Raw genomic sequence first — 23,501 nt, 5'->3', positions numbered from 1 at the left:
AGTTTAAACATCTCTTCTTTCAGGTACAATAAAAGTCTTCCTCTCCATTTTGAAATATCACCAGGACTTAAAATAGATACGCCAGGGTTTAATAGAGATTTACTGACAGAGCTATTTTCTAAACTAACATAAACTCAGAAACTGGAGTGTTTTTGAGCAGCAGGACGGCTGCACACAGAAGCATATTCATAAAATGCTTGCTCTGCCCTCCGTGTATATCATGTTCAGGGATTTGCGGGCAGGGTTGAAATAGTTGTGTTGCGTCGGCTGGCCAATTTAGGGTGATGGTTTGGGGCACAGATTTGCAGGCTGAGGGCAGTGAGGGAGCCAGCTGGGTGGTGTTTGTGTTGTTTTTATCACACAAAAATGCAGACCTGGGACTGGATGGCGGAAAGGTGGAGGTCCATGCATCTTCCTTAAAGTTAAATCCAACTCTGTGCAATCTTAGAGTGGCATCAAGGGGCAGTAAATCACTGTGATACTCCCTGAGTGTGTGAGAGGGGTGTGAATGAGCTCTTTGATAAGGGTGCAGCCTGGGGGTGGAGTTAGCACTGGTTGAGGAGGGGGTTTGGTCAAAGTATTGGGGCTAACTGCAGCTCTTTGTGGTGTCTGAAGGGCCTCTGCAGGATCTGAGAGTCCCAAGTGACCCTGAGCCTGGTTGTGAGTGCACATCTTTGACCTTTGCAAGAAGCAGAGAAAAGGAGTGTATGGGGGAGTGAAGATGGTGTATGGCAGCCATGAAAAACTGTCACTCTCCATAATAAATGGAGACTTCAGAGGAATACAGTTTCAACGATAACGTCATAAATTTGATATTGTGCATAGTGAGATAAATACAAAAAAAGTGCTCATTTTGAATTTGATGGCAGCGATACATCTCAAAAAAAGTAGGGACGGGGCCATGTCCGTCTTTTAACAACAGTCTGCAAACGTCTGGGAACTGAGGAGACCAGTTGCTGGAGTTTTGGGAGAGGAATGTTGTCCCTTTCTTGTCTGATGGAAGATTCTAGCTGCTTTACAGTCTTGGGTTTTATTTGTCAGATTTGCTTTGCTTAATTATGCTGCAAATGTTTTCTGTTAGCTGAGGTTCCGGTTGCAGGCAGGCCAGTTCAGCACCCGGACTCTTCTACTGTGAAGCCATGCTGTTGTGATGGATGTGGTATGTGGTTTAGCATTTTCCTGCTGAAATATGCAAGGCCTTCCCAGAAAGAGACATTGTCTGGATGGGAGCATATGCTTCTCTAAAACCTTGATATACTTTAAGCAGGCACAAATGCAACCCCATACCATCAGAGATGCAGGCTGTAGAACTGTGTGCTGATCCCTGCTAGTCTTTAGTCTGTATCTGTGGTTTCCATAATGAACTTGAAATTTTGATTCATCTGACCGCAGAACAGTTTTCCACTTTGCATTGCTCCATTTTAAATGAGGTTTGACCCAGAGAAGACAGCAGTGTTTCTGGATTATGTTCACATATGGCAGGGGTTCCCAGACTTTTTCACTGAGGGCCACATATGAATTATTAATAATGATAGGGCAACTTTCATGTACCTCACATTTAGATTATTTATAGTTAGTAAAACCAGTCCAATGTAGGTTAAGGGTTAATTTGGAATGTTTAAATGGCTATTTACACTGTGTTCTAAACTATTTTGCAGATGATATTTTTCTCTTATTTTCCTAAATAATCAATGCAAATAATATGCAAGTTTCAAGTCATCAACTGTTGGAGCATAATTCACATTTCATTACACAAACTTCCCATTGAAAACTCATTTTTTCAAAAATAAAAAAAACTCAAAATGCAGTGTATTATTATGCACAACAGACTTTCAAAAACTTTGAATACGTTGTAAAGAACTGAAAATAGTCACTTGTTGAATTTGCAGCATTAGGAAGTCATATTTACTGAAATCAAAAGATATTTCAATCAGTACTTTTAAAATTCACATTGTTGTCTCAGTATGGTCACAAAAAGGGCACATGAATAAGTTCTACCTGTCGAAATGTTTGTTTACAGAATTAGCATATGTAGCATAGCCTAGTGCAGTAATTAAGAAGTATAATTTAGTCAAGCTATGGCCCGTGGACTGCATTTGGCCCCCAGGGCCATAGTTTGGACTTATGGCTTCTTCTTTGCATTACAGCAAAGCTTCTACTGCTTTAACTTATATTTGTGGATGGCTCTGTGAAGGATGCTGACAGACAATGCTTTCTGAGAGTCCCTGAGCCCATGCAATGATTTCCAGTTCAGAATTATTCCCATTATTAATGAATTTCTGCCTGAGGGCCTGAAGACCACGACTGTCCACAGGCCTGGAGTCTTGTCCATCCTCACAGAATAGTGGGATGTTTAAAGTCTTTGCAATTTTAGAATGAGGAACCTTTTCCTGTCATTTTTCAACAATTTTAAGGTGCAGTTTTTAGCTGAATGGTGAACCTTTGCCCATATTTACCTCTGAAGGACTGTAACTCTCTAAAGTAATACCTGGTCTTGTTACTGACCTATTGCCAAATGAGGTAGTTGCAAAATGAGTCCCACTTTCCAGGCTTTTGCTGCCCGTCCCTACTTTTTTGAGTTCCCTAAAACATGCCTGAAGTCTATTGCTGAGAAAACACTCCAGTATTAGATTTTGCTGCTCAGAATGAGCTATTTCTGTGTCTGTGGCTTTAAATGTTAATGAGCTGTCTGACTCCGCCCCTGACTCCACCCCTCTCAGGAAATGTAGCTTAATGGATGGGACTCTCTTTATCCTCCTCTCAGCTCAGGAGAGGAGTGCAGAACTTTCTTCCAAGTGGGGAAGGCCAACCAAACCTGGGGGCGGGGCTAACTCCTCATGACAAGCACTCCAACATTTTAATCAGATGATCATTTTTAGAAGCTTTCAGTAAATCTCTTTAAAAAACATTATATTTTAATAAAGCACTTTTTTTTTTTTTGCTTTTGTAAATTCTGTTTACACACAAACAAATAACCTCCTGAGACCCGAGCTTCTGTTTAGAATTCAGTTTTAGTTTCTCCCACTTACTTGGGATAATTAGGACCTCATAAGTTTGAAAAGCTCAGTCTTGTATTTTAACAGGAATTAATTTAGACCAAAATTGATGCCCAATATCAACACAAATTCCACGAAATTAAAAAAAACTACCAGAATTTCTCTGCAAAATTCTTTATCATATTTTTAAAATTTCCCATAAAAGTACCCCAAATCTTTTGAAGTATTCCTCAAATTTTTCAACTAAAAATACTCAAAAATACTGAAGCAAATTCCCCAAAACAAATATATTCCCAAGGTTCCATGAAAAACAATGGAAAATCCCCCCAAACATGCCAACAAATTCTTCTGTAAATTCCATTACATTCTAGCAATATCAAAGGACACCCTGCCTCCCAATTTCCATTCAAATTCACAAAATTAATAAAATAAAATTCTCAAGTTTCTGTGAACATACCTAAAAAATTGAGAAGCAAATCCCTAAACAATTTAAATAAAATTCAGTCAAATCAAACACATTTCCCAAATGAACACAACAACAGACATAAAAACATGCAAAATTTCCATGCAAATACTCAAATATTTCACTGCAAAATTTACATTGAAACTGTAAAAAATATACAAAATAGTACATGAAAAATTCCATGAAAATTTCCAAGAAATAATCCCAAAATTATTAACAGAAATCCTTGAAATTTTCATTAGAATTACCCCACTGTTTCAAGTGAATTACTAATACCTCAATGAACGGTCCAGACTATTTTCTCAAAAATTCTAACAGTAGAAAGTATTACTGTGGTATAATGTGGGCAAGCCAGAATGTAATGTCCACATATGTGCACACAGGGTCTTAGGAGGATAGTAGTACAGCTACAAGACTGAAAATCCATAGACTTAAATGTGTTGTGACATAGATAAGTAAACCAAGTTATGGGGTTCAGACGCTCTCATGTCTATTTCCCTATAGATCAGTGTAACTCAACCCTGCTCAACCAAAGATCCAAATAGTTGAAAAATGCCTTTGCAAGAGCCACAAGCAAAGTGGTGAAAAGTGGCAAAAATGGGTTAAAGTGGCAATAAAAGTAAGTTAAAGTGGAAAAAAAGCTCAAAAAAGTGGCAAAGAAGTGGCAAAACATGGGTGAAAATGGGCAAAGTAGGCATAAAACTACAAAAACTGGGTAAAAATGGCAAAAATGGGGGGAAATGAGTTACAGGTGGCAAAAATTGTCAAAAAGTGGAGACAATGTTGCAATAAAAGAGTGAAAAGTGGACAAAAAGCAGCAAAAGTGGCTTAAATGGCCAAGAAGTGGCAAAAAAATGGCAAAAAAGGGAAAGAAAATTTGCAAATAGCAAAAAAAAAAAAAAAAAGTAGGACAATTGTGGGAAAAAGAAAGGGCTTAAAAGCAGAAAAACTGATTAAAAAGGAAAAATTGTGTGTGGGGGGGGGGGGGTAGAAATAAGGGTAAAAGAAACATTCAGACAAAAATAAAGGTTGACAGTTAAAGCTAACTGCACAAGAGTGTAGCTTGCTGAGATCAAAGTTGACCTTTTTTAAGGTTTTCTGGGTGAAAAATATTTCAAATGAAGACAGAAGAGCCACAGATCATCACAAAAGTCATGAGGCTCAAGAGTCACGCACTATCACTGCTCTGGATCCAAAAAAAGCTCTAATCGTCCGCTATATTATTTATTAAGATCCAAATCATAATGGAGTCCCAACTGTTCCAGTGGCTTTTTCTATTTCTGCAGAAAAAGATGAGTCCTTCCATCAACATGGTGTCCAAGTTTTTCCAGGGTTACAACCTCTGAGATTAGAGACGTCCACACAGTAACAGCTGGAGGGTCATCCATGATCGCTTTCCTTGCTAACATCAGAAGAGACTGGACCACACCCTCATCTCTCTTAAGAGAGACAGGAATCTTTCTAAGTAGACAGAAAAGTGGAGTTAGCAACACCTGCTGGATAATTGCTGTGGTAACTTCTGCACTAACTGCCCTCCAAAATATCTGGACTTTTCCACATTCCCATAAACACTGGAGCCTGATGTCCTTGTAGGAGAACATTTGTCAATTCTTAGTTATTTGTGTTCATTCTTTTCCCTCTTTGTGTCCACATTGCTCGTCTGAAATGTTGGATCTTTTTTCACTTACATACCCTCACAAAAGAGAAACTCAAAAGCTTTGCAATCATCAAATTAACACAAAAATGGCAGGAAAGAAGGAGAAAAGTGATATATCAAGCTTCTAAAGATGACAGAAAAAATGTGTTGTTTTGCACTGATTTTAGGGAGTCTGTATCATAGTATGATAGATGAATTCTTTGCAAGTGTGAGACTATACTATATAGACAAAAGTGTTCAACCTCCTGACCATTATGCCAGCAGGGACTGCCTGACATTGTATTCAAATGCAAACTGTAATATGGAGTTGGTCCCCCTGTTGCAGTTATAACAGCCTCCACTCTTTTTAGAAAGCCTTTCACGAGATTTGGAGTGTTTCTGTCCAAATTAGTGCCCATTTATTCTGCAGAGCATTTATGAGGTCAGACACTGGTTTTAGACAGGAAGGCCTACCTGTTATCTTCATTCCAGTTCATCCCAGAGGTGTTTAAAGAGGTTGAGGTCAGGATCCTCATCCAATCATGGTTCTACAGTTCTTGCTCTGCGCACTGAAGCACAGTCATGCTGCAATAGAAAATGACCTTCCCCAGACTGTTTCCACAAATATGGAAGCAAAACATTGTCTAAAATATCTTGGTTTGCTGAAACAAGGCCTTCACTGGACATAAGGTGCCAAGCCCAAACCATGAAAACAGCCCCATACCATTATCCCTCCTCCACCAAACTTCACATTTGGCACAGTGCAGTCAGACATGTAATGTTCTCCTGGCATCCACCAAAACTAGACTCCTTCATCAGACTGCTAGAAGAGAGGCGTGATTGTTAACTCATCAGAAGACGTTTGCACTGCTCCACAGTCCAGTGTTGGTGTCTCACACCACTCCATCAGATGCTTGGCTTGGACTTGGTGATGTGAGGCTTACAGACTAATTTAGTGACTCTGAATATTTTTATATACTTTTTGAAAGCCCCACAATCGAAGTTTTCTGTTTGCAGTTGTTTTTAGGTAATGATTTATTATTGTTCATGTTTTTTTTTCACATGCAGTGTATGAGTTTAGTGTTTTTATGCCTTTGCACCGGCCGAGGACAGAAGCACTATGTTCTCAGGTTGTGCCACTGTCTGTCCGTCCCTCCAGACCAGTCTTCTGAATGCAATATCTCAGGAAACTTCGATTTTGATCAAACTTTGCATAAATGTTCACCCTCACACCAGGGAGGAGTCAGTTTATTTGGCTGAGGTCAAGGTCAAGACTGTTGGAGCTCCTGTGCATCCTTTGTGTTCCAGACCATACTTGTGAATACAATATTTTCAGAATGCTCGGAGGGATTTTCTTCAAACTTTTCACAAATGCTTGTCCTGACTAAGCGGCAACCTCTGGTCCTTAATAAAGAAGCCAATGTGGACGTGCAAAAAATTGCAATACAGTGAGTTTATAGCCGTTTTTTACACTAGAAATAAACTGGTTTACAGCCTGGTTCAAAAAATTAGCTAATGTCTTCATGTGCGGGGGTTGAATTTTTTTGTACCACAATTGTTTAGATTATATTTAGGAAAAACCTCACTGCGGTCTGATTGGCACGTCTCATTTGATTGACAGCTAGCTTGACAGGCAGAGGCTACGTTTCTGTCAACCAGAATGCTAAATAGCCAGCTGACAGGAAGTTGAGCTTAGCGGGCGGGCCATTAGGTTGATCCAAAGTTTGGTTGAGAAAGTGATTTCAATATGGAAGTCGCCATGGTTTGGCTTCATGAGCTGTTCGAGTCCGCCTATTGTAAACAGACGGCTGACGTCACACGGGGTTTGTCCAGTTCTTTCTACAGTCTATGGTCCTGACTCAAAAATGAAGTGATTACATTTTGGAGGTCAAAGGTCGAGGTCATGGGGCTCATGTGCAGCCCTTGAGTTTGATATCTCAAGAATGCTATTAGGCATTTTCTTCAAACATTGTACAAATGTTCACTAAGACTCAAGGATGAACTGATTCAATTTTGGAGGTCAAAAATAAAGGTCTACTAGGCTTTGCTCATCTTCTTCATCACCCACTACTGTACTTTTACTGTCCGGCAATTGAAAACTCCTCAGAGGCACATAATGCTGAGCTGATGTCATTCTTGAAAAAGAGATTTCTGCTCTCACAAGTTGGCTAAAAAAAGGTTAAATGAAATAATAGATTGCCACTTAGGTAATAGAAAAAAAACACATACCTCTGTCTAACACTTTCCATTTTGAAGAACAAAAGACTTTAAGACATCCCTCAGATGCTGCCAGGAACATAAAACTCAAATAATACAAGACTAAAACCAAGGGCAGCAATGTCAGAGAGTCTGGGTGTTTACCTGCCATGTAATAACCATGATTTAGTCAATATTCTTCAAATATAGTCAAGGCTTATGGCTTTTTTGAGGACATAATAGGAGCACATTTTGTTTCAAAGACAACTTCGATCAGTCATTCATGGTTTTGGAGCAGCTTTTAGACCCATTTGATAGAAAACCTTCACTTCAGCAGCGTCAGTATTTTTTACATGAAACACCAGCGCCCTCTGGTGGAAGCAGACAAACAGTACATCCCAGGAGTTTGGTGTCTGTCAAAATAAGAGCGCAGTACTGCAGTTAACCACCAGAGTCTGCCATATGTTAATATTTGCTCAAATTCAGCAGACATGTCCTCATCTCACCTCACAAACTGACACCACCAGCTAATTGAAACATAATTGAGATATAAAGTCACTCTGTAAAATAAAGACTCCCTCTGGTAATGACTACAGCTGTATGTTAAATACCTTTATATTCAGGTGAATGGGCTTCAATAGACATGCTGCAGAAAAAACTGAGACTCATTAGAAATGAGCAAAGTGTGTTAACTTTGATTCGATCTAAGTGAATCCCTGCCAGTTTAAATATTACAGTCATTACTGTTGGCTGCAGGTGGTCGAATTAAGGCTCCACTGTTGATTGTACTGAATTTTAACTCTGGTGCAAGAATCACTGTGCCTAGTTTTAGGCACATTATAACTCTTATGAATGAAAATTGCATTTCACAAGCGTGCATGCATTTGTGAGGTTCTTTATTGGTGGTCCCCTTTATTGGTTTTCCCCCAGTTAAATAACTTTAAAGTAACAGCAGCTGCAGAATAAGTTTATTGTGAGCTTTTAAACTGCTTGCATATGCTTGCTTCATTAAGAAAACCAGGGCGAGGCCCTTTGCTCCAGACATAATGCATTTGTAATAAGAAAATAGCTGCAAGAAGTTTTTTTCTGGGAGTAATAAACAGTAGTTTACTTTGTTTTTAGTGTGTCTGTTATAAAGTGTTGAAACCGTTTCTGTCAGTAGCTATTGAAGGGTAAAAATGGATTCTGCCTCTCATATAAACAGCATGTTAATGAGTTTTTAGGGTTGTGCTGTCCCCCTTATTGGGGTAGTCAGTAGAAGAGAAGGTTTAAAGAAAATCTTTCATAGTCCTTTGAGGTCAAACAAAATGATTAATTTCTGACTTTTGGAAACTGATCCAAAAACAAGTGTCTAGTTATTTTAGAGAGCTGACCAATAAGAGCGGGGATGGCAGAAGCCATGACTCAATCCATGCTCTAATAAGCTTCCATACTATGTGTTTAAAAGTACATTATAAAAATGAACTGACAGGACATAAGTGCCAAATACAAAGATGTGTCACATGCAGAGACATGGGTGATGGGCTAATTTGCAATTTGGTTAAGATTAACCAAAAAATGATAACTTGATGCACCATCTGTGCTTGATTAGTATAGAAATAAAAGCAACTATAAAGCATGCTTTATAGCAAAGTATAAAAAGTAGCAGAAGTCTTTTAAAAGTATCAAATAAATGTTTTTAATGTGTTTATTTGAAGTATAGTTTTAAAAAGTATGTTCAAGTACACATGGGCGTAGCACAGGGGGGAAAAGGGTGCTGATCACCCAGGCTCCCTATATGGCAGTGTTAATTTTGTCAACTAAAACTATGACTGCAAATGTTTGTCGACAGCCTTTTTTTCCATGACAAAAACCAGACTAAGACAACAAAAATAGATCTGTGATGACTACAGCTGACAAAACCTAAGTTTAGCTTTAGTAAAGATGACTAAAACTAGACTAAAATGTAATTTTAGTCAATGCAGCTGTATCTACTCTGCCTCTCAGCTGTAGAAAGCAGGGACCCCAGGTTTGGCAGGGTGCAGAGAACACACTACCATGATTTGGTACCAGATTTAGGCAAGAAAATAATTGCTTGGACTAAAAGTAAAGACTAAAATGTGAGGAATTTTTATGGATTAAAACTAGACTAAAATGTTTAGAATTTCTGTCGACTAAAACTAGACTAAAACAAAAAAGGATAGAAATGACTAAAATGGGACTAAAACTAAAATGCATTTCATTTAAAGACTAAAACTAAGACTAAAAATAGAAATAGCTGCCAAAATTTACACTGCAGTTGGTAGGGGCCCTTGAGTATCTTGCAATGAAAAGAATGTTTTTATTAATTTTTCTTATTAGTGTCATTAATGAATCAAAAGTGACTAAATGAATCAGTCAACAGAAATTTGTATCAAATAGAGTAAAATACAATACTGTGGGGGCCTGCTCCTCTCTTAAAAGTGTCCAAATGGTATAGCCCAGCACTGCAAAATAATGCAAGTAAAAGGAACATGACAATAGTAAAAATATTGCTCATACACTGGGAACCTGTGGTTCAAAAATAAATTAAAATTAATAGATATTTAATAGTTAATTAAGTTAGTCGATTAGTTAGTTAGTTTAATAGTTAATAATAGTCAATGATTTCCCTTTGGGGATAAATAAAGTTATTGTATTGTATTTACAAAAATGACACAGCATTTGTTGCTTGGCTAGCTGGTTAAAGGAGGCCACGTGTAATATTTTTTCTGGGGGCCTTTGCATAAAATCAAACTTTTCACCGATTCTTGTCTTGACTCTAAAATGAACTGATTACATTTTGTATTTTAAATATATTCCAAGTAGGTGTACCTGCAATACAAATATCTAATTTGTTTAGTTGATTATTTAAGACTATACTGAAATATATATATAATTAAATAGCATTTCAAGTAAGATTGAATAAAATATACTTTTAGTATATACACTATTATTAGAGTTATAATGTACTTACCATTTAATATATCTTTTAAAAGTATAACAGTTTGTTTATTTGAAATACACTTTTCAAAAGTATGTTCAAGATTAATGTATTTTAAATGTGCTCAAAGTAAGTAAGTATAAACACAGTGTTTTAGTACATTTGTAACACACTTAAGTTTTGATCTGGGCTATTGCTATAAATTACCCTACTTATACCTGCAAGAGTTCTTATTTGTAGGGAAAATTAAGGAAATGGAATAAAATAAATAAACCTATCTCTGTTGTATTCCTTCCCCATGATGTCTAAATTGAATAAACTTAGTTTTCCCCCTAAAATTTAGACTCTATTGGGTGATAAGTTCTCATGTGTATGTAAAGTTTACCATTTGTTCTGCTCGGAGTTGCAGAACGTCAAGTCAAATAAGATTACTAGAATAATACCGGATGTGGAGTAATCGTCCTTTTAGACTTTAAGAAAACGTGTTTTTTAAATATGTTTTTTCGGGAATTATTTAAATATGCATACGTTTCAATTGCTACATTTTATTTAACATGATTTTTAATGACAATAAGGACCCCTTTTATGATTGTGAACGCACCCTAGTCCGTTTTATGAGCTTTTCTTTCCGCCCAACCTGTTGCAGTGCTTTTATTTTGAAGACAACAGGCGGAAGTTGTTGATAGCGGTGTAGCTAGCTAGACAGTGGTCCTCAACTGAAGCAAATTCTATTGGGAGGCTGTACTCGGATGAAGTGAGTAGGAGTCACATGTACACAACTTTGTAGCTGCTGTCCAGTCTTTGCCCACTCCTCCGTGGATAACTTTGGTGTCTTTACGTCTTGCTCTCTGTAATTTTGAAAACGTTTTAGCTAGCTTTTCCAGCGTTTCCACTCAGCATCCGTCGCTGCTTTCCCCACTTTTTGAGGACTTCCACTGCAGATATCTGTTTCACCATGCTGCATACTTTACACTTTGGCTTCTGAAACCTGTTGTGTGATGTGAAACTTTCCACAGCCGAAGGAATTAAGCTTTGAATGAATTTCTCTCACAATGACTGAGGAGAGCAGAGGTGAGCACCGAGCTGAAAGCGGGAAGGACCTGGAGAAACAGCTCCGGTTACGAGTCTGCGTCCTAAATGAACTTTTGAAGACTGAACGGGATTATGTCGGGACACTCGAGTTTCTCTCGGTGAGTTTTCGTGACAAACTTCAGACAGACACAACACAAAAGTAGTACACTTCATAACTCAGACTAGCAAAGCCTCAGAGCAAACAAATAAACACAAACAGCTAGCCTGCTTAGTATGCATGGTGCATCACGACTTTCCCACAAGTGCTACATGTTAATAACCTGCGCAAAGTACCCTATGTGCTACTGTTGCTTCTAATGACGGGGGCAGGATTTTCAAAATAAAACTCATCTTTCTTGATGGAGAAATTAACTTTTCAGATTAAAGGTGTGAAATTTAGGAAGCAGGCACAAATAGGCATGGCACAGCTTTAGTCCCTGCACAGCTGGTGTGATGCTTAATCCTTTTTACAGCCTTATCACTGGCTGTTTGAGGCTTTTTTCAATATTATAGAGCCACAATTAGACCTGCACTATATGGGAAAGATGTGAGACAACATCATTTATTGTCTGTGTAGATTCTCATTCATCCAGGTCATGGAAATCCAAAGCCTGATCCAAAGGGGGAAACTGGCCTTCAAGAACCTCAACCATGACCAGTTTCCCCCTTTGGATCAAGCTTTGGACAACATTATTATCTCCGCCAAGGAGGTGATGTGATTGGGTGCGCTTGTTTGTTTGTTAGTTTGTTTGTTTGCTGGCGACATCACTCAAAAATTTGTGATGAAATTTTCAGGAGATGTCAGAAATGGCATAAGGAAGTACTAATTAGATTTTGAGAGTGATCCGGATCCAGGAATTTTTTAAAAGGATTCTGTACTATTGGGAGATAGGGCTAATGGCGGAGGTCTGCGCTGTTACCACTTTACACCAGGAGATGGCGGACATGAATAACTTCAATCCCAGCAGCAGTTTTTGGGTGTGTTTCTATTGAAAGTTTTAGAGTTTATGGAGTTTAAAGGACTCATGCCCAGTTGAGGAGACAAGTCAGAGTGTAACTGAGAGAAAGACAGTGAATTGTAGTGAGAATACTCACAATGCTGGGAGGAATAGAGGAATATTCACCCCCTGCCATGACTTCCAGTCGTCCAGTGAAACCATAGATGAGACTGTCAGTGCATCTGTTGGCACTGGCAGGCGATGCTTCAGCCATTACAGTCCACCCATAGTGAGTTCGGTGCTTTGCCTCACTGTGTTTCCCCCCCACCGGGGTGGGAGTAATCGGTGAATGCTGTGGTGGGGGGCACATGGGGATGGATCCAGGAATTTTTCAAAGGATTCTTCACTATTGGGAGATAGGGCTAATGGCGGAGGTCTGTGCTCTCCAAGTGCTTTTCTAGTTCGGTGTTGCGATAATGATATGCAGTGCAATGAATAAATATATTCACATTGTGCAATGTAGCAATAGTACATGATTCTATATTAGGGCTGGGTATCGTTAAGAACCTCATGATTCAATTCGATTTCGATTCTTTATGTTGCGATTCGATTCAATATTGATTTAAATGCTTCGATGTCGATTCGGTAAGAAGTAGAAATACACAAATAACCTGTTGAAAATTTTTTAATAATTATTTTTATGCCCATGTGAACATATTTGGTAAGTCACCTCATATTTTTGAGCAATAAAACATCTGAAAATAAAAATTTGCACAATAAAAACTTATTTGTGCATATGGAGTACAAAAGTAAAAAACATGACAGTTCTGTATAAACACTGAAAAAGTAAAGTGCATGTAAACTTGAATAATATTTCTGTCCTCTTGGAAATTGTGATAAACCTCACATAACATGGTTATGCTTAGTTGTTTGGTCGAGTGCGGCATCCGTCCATACAACGCGAATCACATGCACAGCGACCCCCACTGGCCAGGAGGTGAATCAATTCAGAGGATTTGCTGAATCGATACTGAAGTGGGGGAGGAAATATTGGGATGCATCGATTAATCGATATTTTTACCCACCGTTATTCTATATGTATGTTGTTGTTCACGTTTAAAGGTCACATATTTTACACCTTTAAGACAAGTGTATATTGATCTCAGAGGTCCCCAAAACATTGCTGTGAAGTTTGTTTGAAAAAACTTTGTGGCTTTAAATGTAACTGAGCGGTCTGACTCCGCCCCTAACTCCGCCTCTCTCAGGATATGGATTGGGTTCTATGTATTGAGCTCTCCTGATCCTCGACTCAGCTAGTAGCTGAGAGGAGGATCAGGAGAGGAGGGTGGAACTTTCTTCCAAGCGGGGAGGGCAAACGGAACCTGGGGGCGGTGCTAACTCCCCACATGACATCATGAGGGGAAAATCTGAGGACAGCTTGTTTTAGCACACATTTTCTGAAAGGCGGAGAAAGAGAGAGGCGGGGGGAGCGGACTTTCTGATTCCTGGGGAGATTGTGGACAGGCCAGGGGCACAAATTTTGTTAGAAAAGCCTGAAAAAGTGCATTTTGCATAATATGAGACGCTTAACGCCAAATATAATTGTTTTCAGCATTCCCAATCCAAAACAAATCTCAAAGGCATTTTTAGCACCAATTTGCTGAGAGTTAAATTCATCTGATTACATCTAATTGGTTTTAAAACATTGCTCTTATGCCCAGGAATCAACTTAATAGGTAAAAAGTATGACTGCTGAGGAGGATAAAACAACTTTTCATATTTTTTGCAATGAATTTGGACTTTTGCAATGTTTTCAAAACTGATATTCTCATATTATTGTTACAATGAGAGTGCGATTCAATGCATGATCCCAGCTGTTACTGATTCTGGATCATTCTTGGCATCTTATTTGTAGTGAAAACAAAAATAAACCATCAAATTTTTGATCTCACTAGCATGAAATGGCCATCCCAACGTCTATATTTCAACTCACTGTGTCTTTTGTCACACTCAGGCTTGTAACTTGTCTCCTCCAGCATCACATATGTGGCCCCACTTCCCACACATCATTGAAAAACACGGGAGAGTGCAATTTTTCTCTTTCTTTTGCCAGCTTCTGATCAAATCCATATGTGCAGAGTTCTGCCAAGGACGGCACAGGTGAACTTAAATGAAAACCAGTGGCTCTGGCAGACAGCTGGCAGCACATCTCAGGCTGCACACAGAGTGTTACACCGGGACACTGCGACACAGGAAGGATGTTTCTGTCATTATAATGGCAGGACATAAAATACCACCTATCTGAACGACAGGAGGGAAAGAAAACTTTAGAAAGCTGTGAAAGTTTTCGCAGTGATATCGGGATATGTTGATGAAGAAAAGTGTGTGTTTCATGGATGTTAACAGTGAAAAGTATTGATTAAAGCACTGATATGATGTGCTTTAATCCATGGATTTGGAGGTCTTCCATTATTTTTTTCTTGCAGTTTCAGTATCCCTAATGCAATGGGAACTTTGCAAGCAAGTCCGGTTTCTTTTTCCCCAGACCACATGTATGAGTGTTACACCATGACCTCCCTCCCACTTCCCAGATGTTTCCAATGGAGGACAGAGGGACCAAGAGGGAGGGGATGGAGCTGGATCTGGCCTTTCTTAGAAGTGGCATCACTGGAGGGATGGAGGAGGCGATTACTGGAGGGAATGTGTCCTCTGTCCTAGTGGTGGGGAGGGGGTGTTCAGGGAATGCAGCCTTCATCTTCCCTGTAGTGCAGGGACTGGGATTCATTTTGGAAGTTACGGATCCTTACAAGGGAACTGTGTTCTGGGGCGGATGTGATGCTAAAAGATAGGTGTTGTTGGCATAGCTGTGTACTATTGCTTATGGAGCTTTGAAATTGTGTTAAAGGGACTGTGACTGACAGAGTTCAGTATTCAACTAATACATCAGCTAATAACTAATACATCAGTGGAAACTTTGTGCCACAAATCTTTTATACTTAGGCCTGAGTGGTTTGGGAAAATAATCTAATGGTGTTTTTTTTTTACCCCAATATTGCAATTGCGATTTAATATGCAGTTCCACATCTCATGTGTTTTCCTACAAAAAGAAGAAATATTTCATTCTATACTATAACCAACACAATATTAGATAAAAACTAGAGTCGAACAAATTTGAAAAAAAATATCCAATTGTGATGATTTTGACTCTTTTGCAAACTGGATATAAACTGTTGTATTAAAGGGAATGATCTTTTTATGTAATTCTCATATACAACAAGAAAAACATACAAAAATGAATAACATAGGATGTTTTTAGTACAATATTCTAAAAATATGCCACTACAATGTTTGCATATGTAAAGCATAACGTCTCTGCTGCATAAAAAGTCTTAAACTGGTATTTTGACACAAATTTCAGGTTAAAGGAATATTGCACCTTATGCGATTTGTAAATTGAAGAAGGTGATATTGTGATTTAATGTAATTTTGCGATTAATTGCCCAGCCATAGTTATATTGATGTTACAGTTGGTTTACTTAAGGACTTCTTCACATGCTCTAAATCATTGGTTCCCAACCTGGGGTCTGGGACCCCCCAGGGGGGCCGGCAAAGATCTTAGGGGGGGTGCGAGGCTTTGTCTGCTCTGAGGCTGCCAAAATTAGATTTGCAAATATTGACTAAAACCATGATTAAGCAGTTATTAAATAGTTTATACAACAGTCCTTTGATAAAAAAGCATGCATAGGCCTTTTTAGGGTTTTATCAGTGAAACAAAACAATTAAAATCTTTCTTAGGTACATGGGGGGGCAGTTAAAGAAAAAAACAAGTATAATGTGCTGTAAATGCAGAGACAGACAGCGCGCAGGGATGGGCGATCAAATGAGAGTATGTGCTGGTGTCTAGTTGTAAAAACGGTGGTGATATTGAGAGAAGGATGATATTTCCTGATTGTGTCACAACAATTACACTCTAAAGAAGTGAGAAACACAATAACACCTCCACACAGACAAGATGGAAGATTCAGAATATTGTTTGATTGAACTGCTACATACCTGTCTGCTCCACCCTCCGTCACAGCTTCTGTCCTCCCTGACTGTTTATTTCACTGGTACAGTAGGATTAAATATAGAATCTCAATATGAGAGTGTAACAAGCTTTATACTATAAAGGAGGAGGCTGGGGTGGAGGAGGCCAAGCTTTGCTAGCAGCAGCAGCAAACAGGGATTAGTGAGAAGTACGTCATATTTAAATGCACTGCTGTGTTGAGAGAAAGAGCTGTGATTGGCTGTGGGAGCCGGGAGGTCATAATTGGGATCAGCTGGTCGTCAGCTGATCATGGCTTGGCGTATGACTACCATGTCCTGCATAAACTAACGCTGAGCTTCATAAAATTTATTTTTAAGTTCTAATTAGAGAAAAGCGTAATCTGTGATGTCATGAATGGCAGTTTGCATTTTGTTTTAGCATCAAACTAGCTAACTATGATGTCCATTTATCACTGTTTACTTGCAAGAATAATTAAAAATACATGAAATTGTTGGCAGTGACTTTTGAGTAATACTTTTACTTGAAATGCACATCCCTGCTCTCCAGCTGTGTTTTCCCTCCTTTGGCCAGAACATTTATTTCTCTCAGCATCCCATGTCTCTGTATTCGCATGATTCACTGAAATCAAGTTTTGATTTGCACCCTCTATTGGCCTTGTAGATCTCTGATGACTTCAAATGCAACATTTTGTGTTGCATTTGTTTCCTGCTGTGTATCCTTTTTTCGTACAGTATATTTATGTGCATTCTGCTGCAGTGTTTTTAATCATTTAAGTGCATTTGCCCTTGTAGGCCCCCATACAAAGAGGCTAGAAAGTGCAAGAAAAAGACAAAAAGTTACCTTTATCTGCTGTCTTATCATCTGGGAGGTCCTGGGGAGCGTAGGGGGAAGACACTCATGATGATCAAAGACTGCCCTACTGGGGAGAGGGGTCATACTGAACACTTTCATCTGATCACACCCCTTTGCTTCCTCCTCTGCCACCAGACAAGTTTCTCTGTGTCTAGAGGTTGAGATAGACAACCCCCTCCCCTCCTCCCGCTGTGAGACTCCCTGGTAGGATAATCCAGGGGACTCCGAGTGCCAGCAGGAAGGGCTGTAGACTGGATATTGCCAGTAGGGTAAAGGGAAGACAAGGGGGTATTTGGGGTTGATCCACTTCTTGTAAGCCATATTTCCTGGAGGAGGAATTCCTCCAAGGTTAGGAAATGCTGGGGAACAATGAGGCTCCGGTCAGTAGCCAAAGTTTAACAGTGGAGCAGAGATTGCTGCGGCTGATCTGTGGGACCCAAACACAATGCATCTCATGCATACTTTACTCTTAAGGTAGTGGAAAACAACACGGAGAGCAAGGATGATTAGAGCAATGTGTCTCAGGACAGTCTGAGAGCCTATTGTAGCAGCACCTCGCCTCTCGTGGGAAATATTCAGATTGCATCTCGAAGGTGTAAGAATAAGGAAGTCTAAATTTGACTTTCTTTGGATTGGAGTTTACAGAGCTTACACAGGAGTCTGATAGTTAGAGGAAGGCTGCAGGGAAGCTGTCTCAGGCCTATCTTACATAATGAACAATTATAGCTGGAGATAGTGGGTGGAGGTGGATGCTGGTGTTTATATTGGAAAGCTTCGAGGCAGCAGAATGACAGTCATTCTTAGAAAAGTCTGAATCAGGGGAACAAATCAAGACACAGTGTAAACAGACTCTTATTTGCCTTTCTGCAGCTTTTTAGCAACAGTGATGAATAGCATGTTTATTCTGTCATTGTTCTCAGGGACATTTAAAGCCGTTTTGTTGCATGATAAGCACTTAAGTTTAAAGAGGAGAAGTTTGGGCATTGAGGGAATCCTTTAATGTCCTGGCTCTGGATGGAGATCTGAGCTGCAAGTTAAGTTAATTTATTCCAAGGAGTTTTGCTGTGCGTTAAGTGATCCCTCAGCGGCTGCCTTCTTCTCCCCAAACACAAGCCTGTTGATCTGTGCAGCCAACTCAGAATTTAATGTTCAAAACAATTTCAATCCCTTTCAAAAGCCTGGAAGCCCTAACTGGACATGCATACATACATTTTATTTTCTTCATTTTCACGAAGAACATAAAAAATAAAAACCTCATTGGTAGGGCTGGGCAATTGATCGCAAATTAGATAAGATTACAAATGATATTTTGCAGTTTTCATATCAGAGACAATGCAGTAGTGAGGAAGATTATTCTGGTGACTCACTGAGTGTGAATCAGTCATTGCAGTGTCAAGTATTTGTAGCTGATTGCCACTGATTGGGGCTAGGTGTGGCAAGCTTATATAAACTCCAGGGTTGCAACACTGTGCTGACTCATTATCTCATACCAGCGATAGTGAAGACATCTCCTTGTGTTTTCTTGTGTGTTTGTGATGAGAAGAGTTTGCAAAGCTTTTGACAATCTTTTGTTTTTGATGTTATTACAAGCTGTTTTAAGATAGCTGTGTCAGTGCTGAGTGTCTTCACTCAGTATTTTTGTTTCTCTTTTCATACCAGCCTTGTGGCTTTTGTATTTTATTTTAGGAGAGTTTCTCCTTCTCCCGAGAAGTTTGAATTTATGGTCAGCTGCCTGGCAGCGGTGGATTAATTTCTGGGTTGTATTTAGAACGGGAGCTTTTCAGTTATTGCATATAAGCATTTAGCCTTGTTTTCATTCCCCTTCCCCATTTGTTGCTCACGACTTTAGTGGTTACCCTGTTAGGATAACTTTCAGAAACTTGGTCCGCAATTGAGTCCTAATACTAAGGATGGGAGAAAAAATGGATACAGCATAGTATCGCGATATTTTGTCTGGTGATACATCATATCGTCTCGTCCACCAAGTATCGATTTTTTTTTCAAATTAATTGCTAATATGAACTGTAGTCCATGATCATGGAAAAACAGAATTAATTGTTTGGGCAACTGAGGTTGGCACAGGTGACGGTCATAATGCAGGAGAGAGTTAGTACAACAAACATGGCTGCACCAGGGGAAAGACATTAGGAATGCAACCAGGGCACGAATGAGACTGACATGACACATGAGGTTTGCAAGGAGTGCTTCATGAAAATAAAATACTTCAGAAAGATGACAAACATGAAGGCAAGACTAATTAACTTAACAGCTGAAAAAATGGTATAGATCACAATATATCGCAATATATGGTATTGCAATACTCACTGTATTGCAAAATGTTTAAAATCGCAATGATGTCGAATCGTGACCAAAGTATCGTGATAATATTGTATCGTGGGGCCACTAGTAATTCCCACCCCTACCTAATACCCCCCTAATTATGACAGAAGTATTTCTTAAGCCTGAAATGTGTCAAAATACCTGTCAGATGAAAAAATGCAGCAGAGATTTTATGCTTTTATGATTTTATGCAAACATTCAAGTGTCTTTTTTAGCATGATTTACAAAAATCCTACTTTTCCTGTTTATGTATGTTTTTCTTGATCAAAATGACTAATATAAAAATGATGGGCCCCCTTAATGTGGCAGTTGATATAAAATTTGCTACATGAGCCAAAATGGCAATTACATCTTTCTTTCAGAATTGTTTACCCTTAGTTTGATTAATCTAACATTGTGCCGGTTTTAATATAAAATGATTTCTTGCTTTTGTTTGTTGAAAAATAAACAAGATGAGGAACTTAAAAATAATTACATATTACATTGCAATCACAATATTGGGAGACAAAAAAAATTGCAATTAGATAATTTTCACAAATTGTTGAGATTGGTGTAGGTAATGGTGTCATTGCATGTCATGATCTGGCCTTTCACACTGACCAGACTGTTGTTTATTTCTTGATCATCTGAAAATGTTCATGTTTCCACAGGAAAAGCAGCTTTGTTATCCTGAGAAAACTTGGAAAATAAGTGGAGGTCTTGTAAAAACAATTGAACTGAACCTGTTATCACCAGAAAACTACAGTCTTACCTTGTGATAAAAATGTTAAGAAGTATAGATCTTGAGAAAACAGCTGGAATGTACTTGCTATCACTGGAAATGATTAATAAGTAAAATGTGATTTTGGACTTAAAACATATGGGAACCCAAGTATTCAGGGATTGAGCTGAGTCAGTATTATTTGTCTATTAAACAAGCGAAATCATCTGCATAGAAATCTTTTTTATTTCATTCAGAGAGGTTTGTAATTGTAAACAAGCATGCTGATTATCCTTTTAAATCAGTTGTGTTTTTTTTCCAGTGACAGTGGCAGCAGGAAGTCTGGGTATCAGCCCTGATGAAGAAAGCCTCTACTTGGTCATCATTTATCAGCTTTTAGAACCCCCAAGCTTTGAAGCAAACCCTTCAATTCTATGTTTATTTGTGGAGGTTCCATAAGTTTGGATTTGCTCGTGTCTTGGGTGGGACACAAGAGCTAGAAGAGAAGTTTCCTCTTTAGCTTCTAACTCTTGACCAGAAAGGAGTCCTGAAAGAGGTCAGGTCAGGGGGAAAGGGTTCATATGCTGCAGACAGACAGCTGATGACCTCAAAGGTCAGGATCTCTTGTTCCTTTCCTTTTCCTGTCTGTTAATCTTTGGACGTCAAGCCAGTTTCCAGCGACTATTCTCCAAAGGCAGCAGGAACAGAAGATGCTGATGGTCAGTTCAGCCTGATTTGATAGAATTAACCAGCTTTGTAAACAGAGGACACAAGATTTCTAGGAGTTTGTGTTTGGTTGTGTCTAGTTATGGAAAGTTCACTAACTCTTGCAAGTGTGTTATGTTTCTTCTTGAAGTTCCTCCTCTAGTCCAGTGGTTCCCAAAGTGGGGGTTGGGACCCCCTTTGGGGGCACTTTATCATTACCCATTATTGCAAAACTATTTACGTTATATTGGTATAATAAAGATTTATGCGGAAAGGAAATTAATCTTTTAAAAAATTCTTTAAAATATTGGCTATTCTTCTCAAGCTCTCCATGAATGTGTATGGCTGTGCCTGATAGACCACCCCCAGGGACAGAGAGGGTCCCATGTCTCTTGCACCGTTAGTTTGGGGGTCACAGGCTAAAATGTTTAGGCGCCTCTGCCCTGCTCTCCCAAACTGGTGCATACAGGAGCTTAATATGTAGACAGAGCCGTCAATCATTGAGTCACACTTCTTTTTTACCATCAAAGTACTAATATCTCCCTCCAGTTATGAGCACATAGGCACAGATCAGTGTAAAGAAGAAAAACACTGAAAGACAGAAATCATCCATCCTTTTTTTGTGTGCTGATCCGATGCTGGGTCATGGTGGTAGTAGGCTAAGGCTGGCCACACTACAGGATTTTAAGCCCGATTTGAAGCAAGATTTTCCTCCCCTGATGATCGTGGGGGCCTATCCCAAGTGGAGCCTCATCGCAAACGATTATTTGTCTGAATACAAGTGTCTGGTGTCAACACGATTATTTTACCGCTCCAAATCACTTCGTAGCCCCCCGCCCCCCAGACCCTGAATCGTAAATATCAGATTTAAAACTTACGATTCTACGTCTGATGAAGCACCCATAACAATCAATAAGAGCGAGCAGACGGGGTAGCGTCACCAGCTGGATCATACATACGTTCTCTGCTCACAACCGTAAACTCAGCTGTACCTTCATTCCAGCCTGGATTTCATCCTGAGTCTTTCCCTTGTTTTATGATTTTTGCTGTATGCATGCCAGGGCAGCCTGTTGTGGAGGGAAAGCAAGAGGGTATCGACAGACGTGTGTTTTTAGTTTTTCTGCAGTCATGTGATCACACAAGGTTGTTGGCAGGTTCGGCAGGTGTGTGGTCTCCAGTGATCTGAGGATTTAAAGGTGAAAAATTGAAATTGTCCTGATATCTGTGGTCTTCAACGGTTTTAAAATCGTTTAAGATTTGAAAATCGTCTAGTATGTGGCGGGCCTAAGTGAGTCTACTTAAAGATCACTTTCCCCAGCAACACTTTCTAACTTCTTCTGGGGGATCCTTAGGTATTCCCAGACCAGACAGGATATTTAATCCCTGCAGCGCACTCCCCAAGTTCTTAAGTGGCTCTTTTCGATGCAAAGGAGCAACAGCTCTACTCTTAGTTCCCTCCGGATGTCTGAACTCTTCACCCTATCTCTGATGCTGAGCCCAGCCACCCGCTTGAATACACAATCTCATTGTTTAGTCATTACTCAGACCACAGGTGATCATAGGTGATGTTGATGCTGCACTAATCTGCCTGTCAACCACATGCTCCCTTTTATCCTCACTCATGAACAAGAAACTACCCCCACTTGTTCACAGAAATCATGTCTGTGAAAAATTGGACTTGTATTTTGATGTCAAACTTTGACCAAGATTCCATCTCTTAACATGAAGGAGGCGGAGCTTATGACCTACACAGCAGCCAGTCAGTAGGGGCAGCTCCAAATACATTGGCTTCACTTTCATAAAGCTGTAATATTTTATACAGCCTTTGATATAAATATTCGTGTTGTGACATTTTACTGGGTGAAAAGATACTTTGTGATATTTGAGGGGTCAGAAGCCAAAAATGTTAATAGCGGTAGTCTGTATGTGTTTGTGAGGCTGCTGGGTTAATGGGGCGAAAGCAGAAGTTGTTTATGTTTGTGGAATGAGCCTAATTCCCTGTGATACAGCAACCAGTACAGATCACATCAAGCAATTTAAATAGCTGTTTAAGTGACTGATCAGATCAGACACCATGCTCACTCACATGATGCTGGTCAGTTGTGCTTGTAAAGACCAAGGGTGAGTGCTCAGAGACTGCCAGTGGCCATTAGTGCTGCTTACATAAACTTGTCTCCACAGATGGGTGCATGTAGCGATAGGAAATCTCTCAAGAGCTCTTTCTGCCCTTCTCAATTTCTTAATTACTCATTTTACTTTGAGCTGAAGATAAGCATTTCTTACTTGATCTACCTCCCAGGACTTGGTGCACAAAGTTGTCTTTCTTTTGGATGATGCTGTGCTTTTTCTACTTTCATTTTCTGTGATGTTTTGTTGTTACTGCTGCCAGTCAAAAGCTGAGTTTCCTATCACTGACAAGTAACATGGTTGAATGTATTTCTGGTTAAATATGTCCTTGTGCAACCCTGTCTCCCCTTTGCATCTGGGTTATCTAAGTGAGGAGAGGGGATACTTTTTCCTCCTTGACTCGTTTTAATTGGATTAGGTCAAATGTTTTCCCTCCATTTGGCGGTAGATGTTTACTTTGTGTCCACCCTTAGTGTAAGGCCCTTAAT

The 23,501-nt window shown here is 39.4% G+C and overlaps 1 protein-coding gene across 1 annotated transcript in view; it reads left to right on the top strand.

Annotated features, from left to right (window-relative positions):
• Positions 1-10,992: 10,992 nt before the first annotated feature.
• Positions 10,993-23,501, top strand: part of prex2 (phosphatidylinositol-3,4,5-trisphosphate-dependent Rac exchange factor 2) — a 180,038-nt gene continuing 167,529 nt past the window's right edge. The window contains exon 1 of the mRNA XM_041814271.1: positions 10,993-11,422. Within this exon, the coding sequence (XP_041670205.1) occupies positions 11,285-11,422 (138 nt within the window). The 5' untranslated portion in view covers positions 10,993-11,284. The remainder of the gene's footprint in view (positions 11,423-23,501) is intronic.

This window comes from Cheilinus undulatus, linkage group 19 (genome assembly GCF_018320785.1).
Source record: "Cheilinus undulatus linkage group 19, ASM1832078v1, whole genome shotgun sequence".
Taxonomy (NCBI): Eukaryota; Metazoa; Chordata; class Actinopteri; order Labriformes; family Labridae; genus Cheilinus; species Cheilinus undulatus.
The sequence above is the reverse complement of the archived record's forward strand: the minus strand, read 5'-3'. Positions and strand labels throughout refer to the sequence as shown.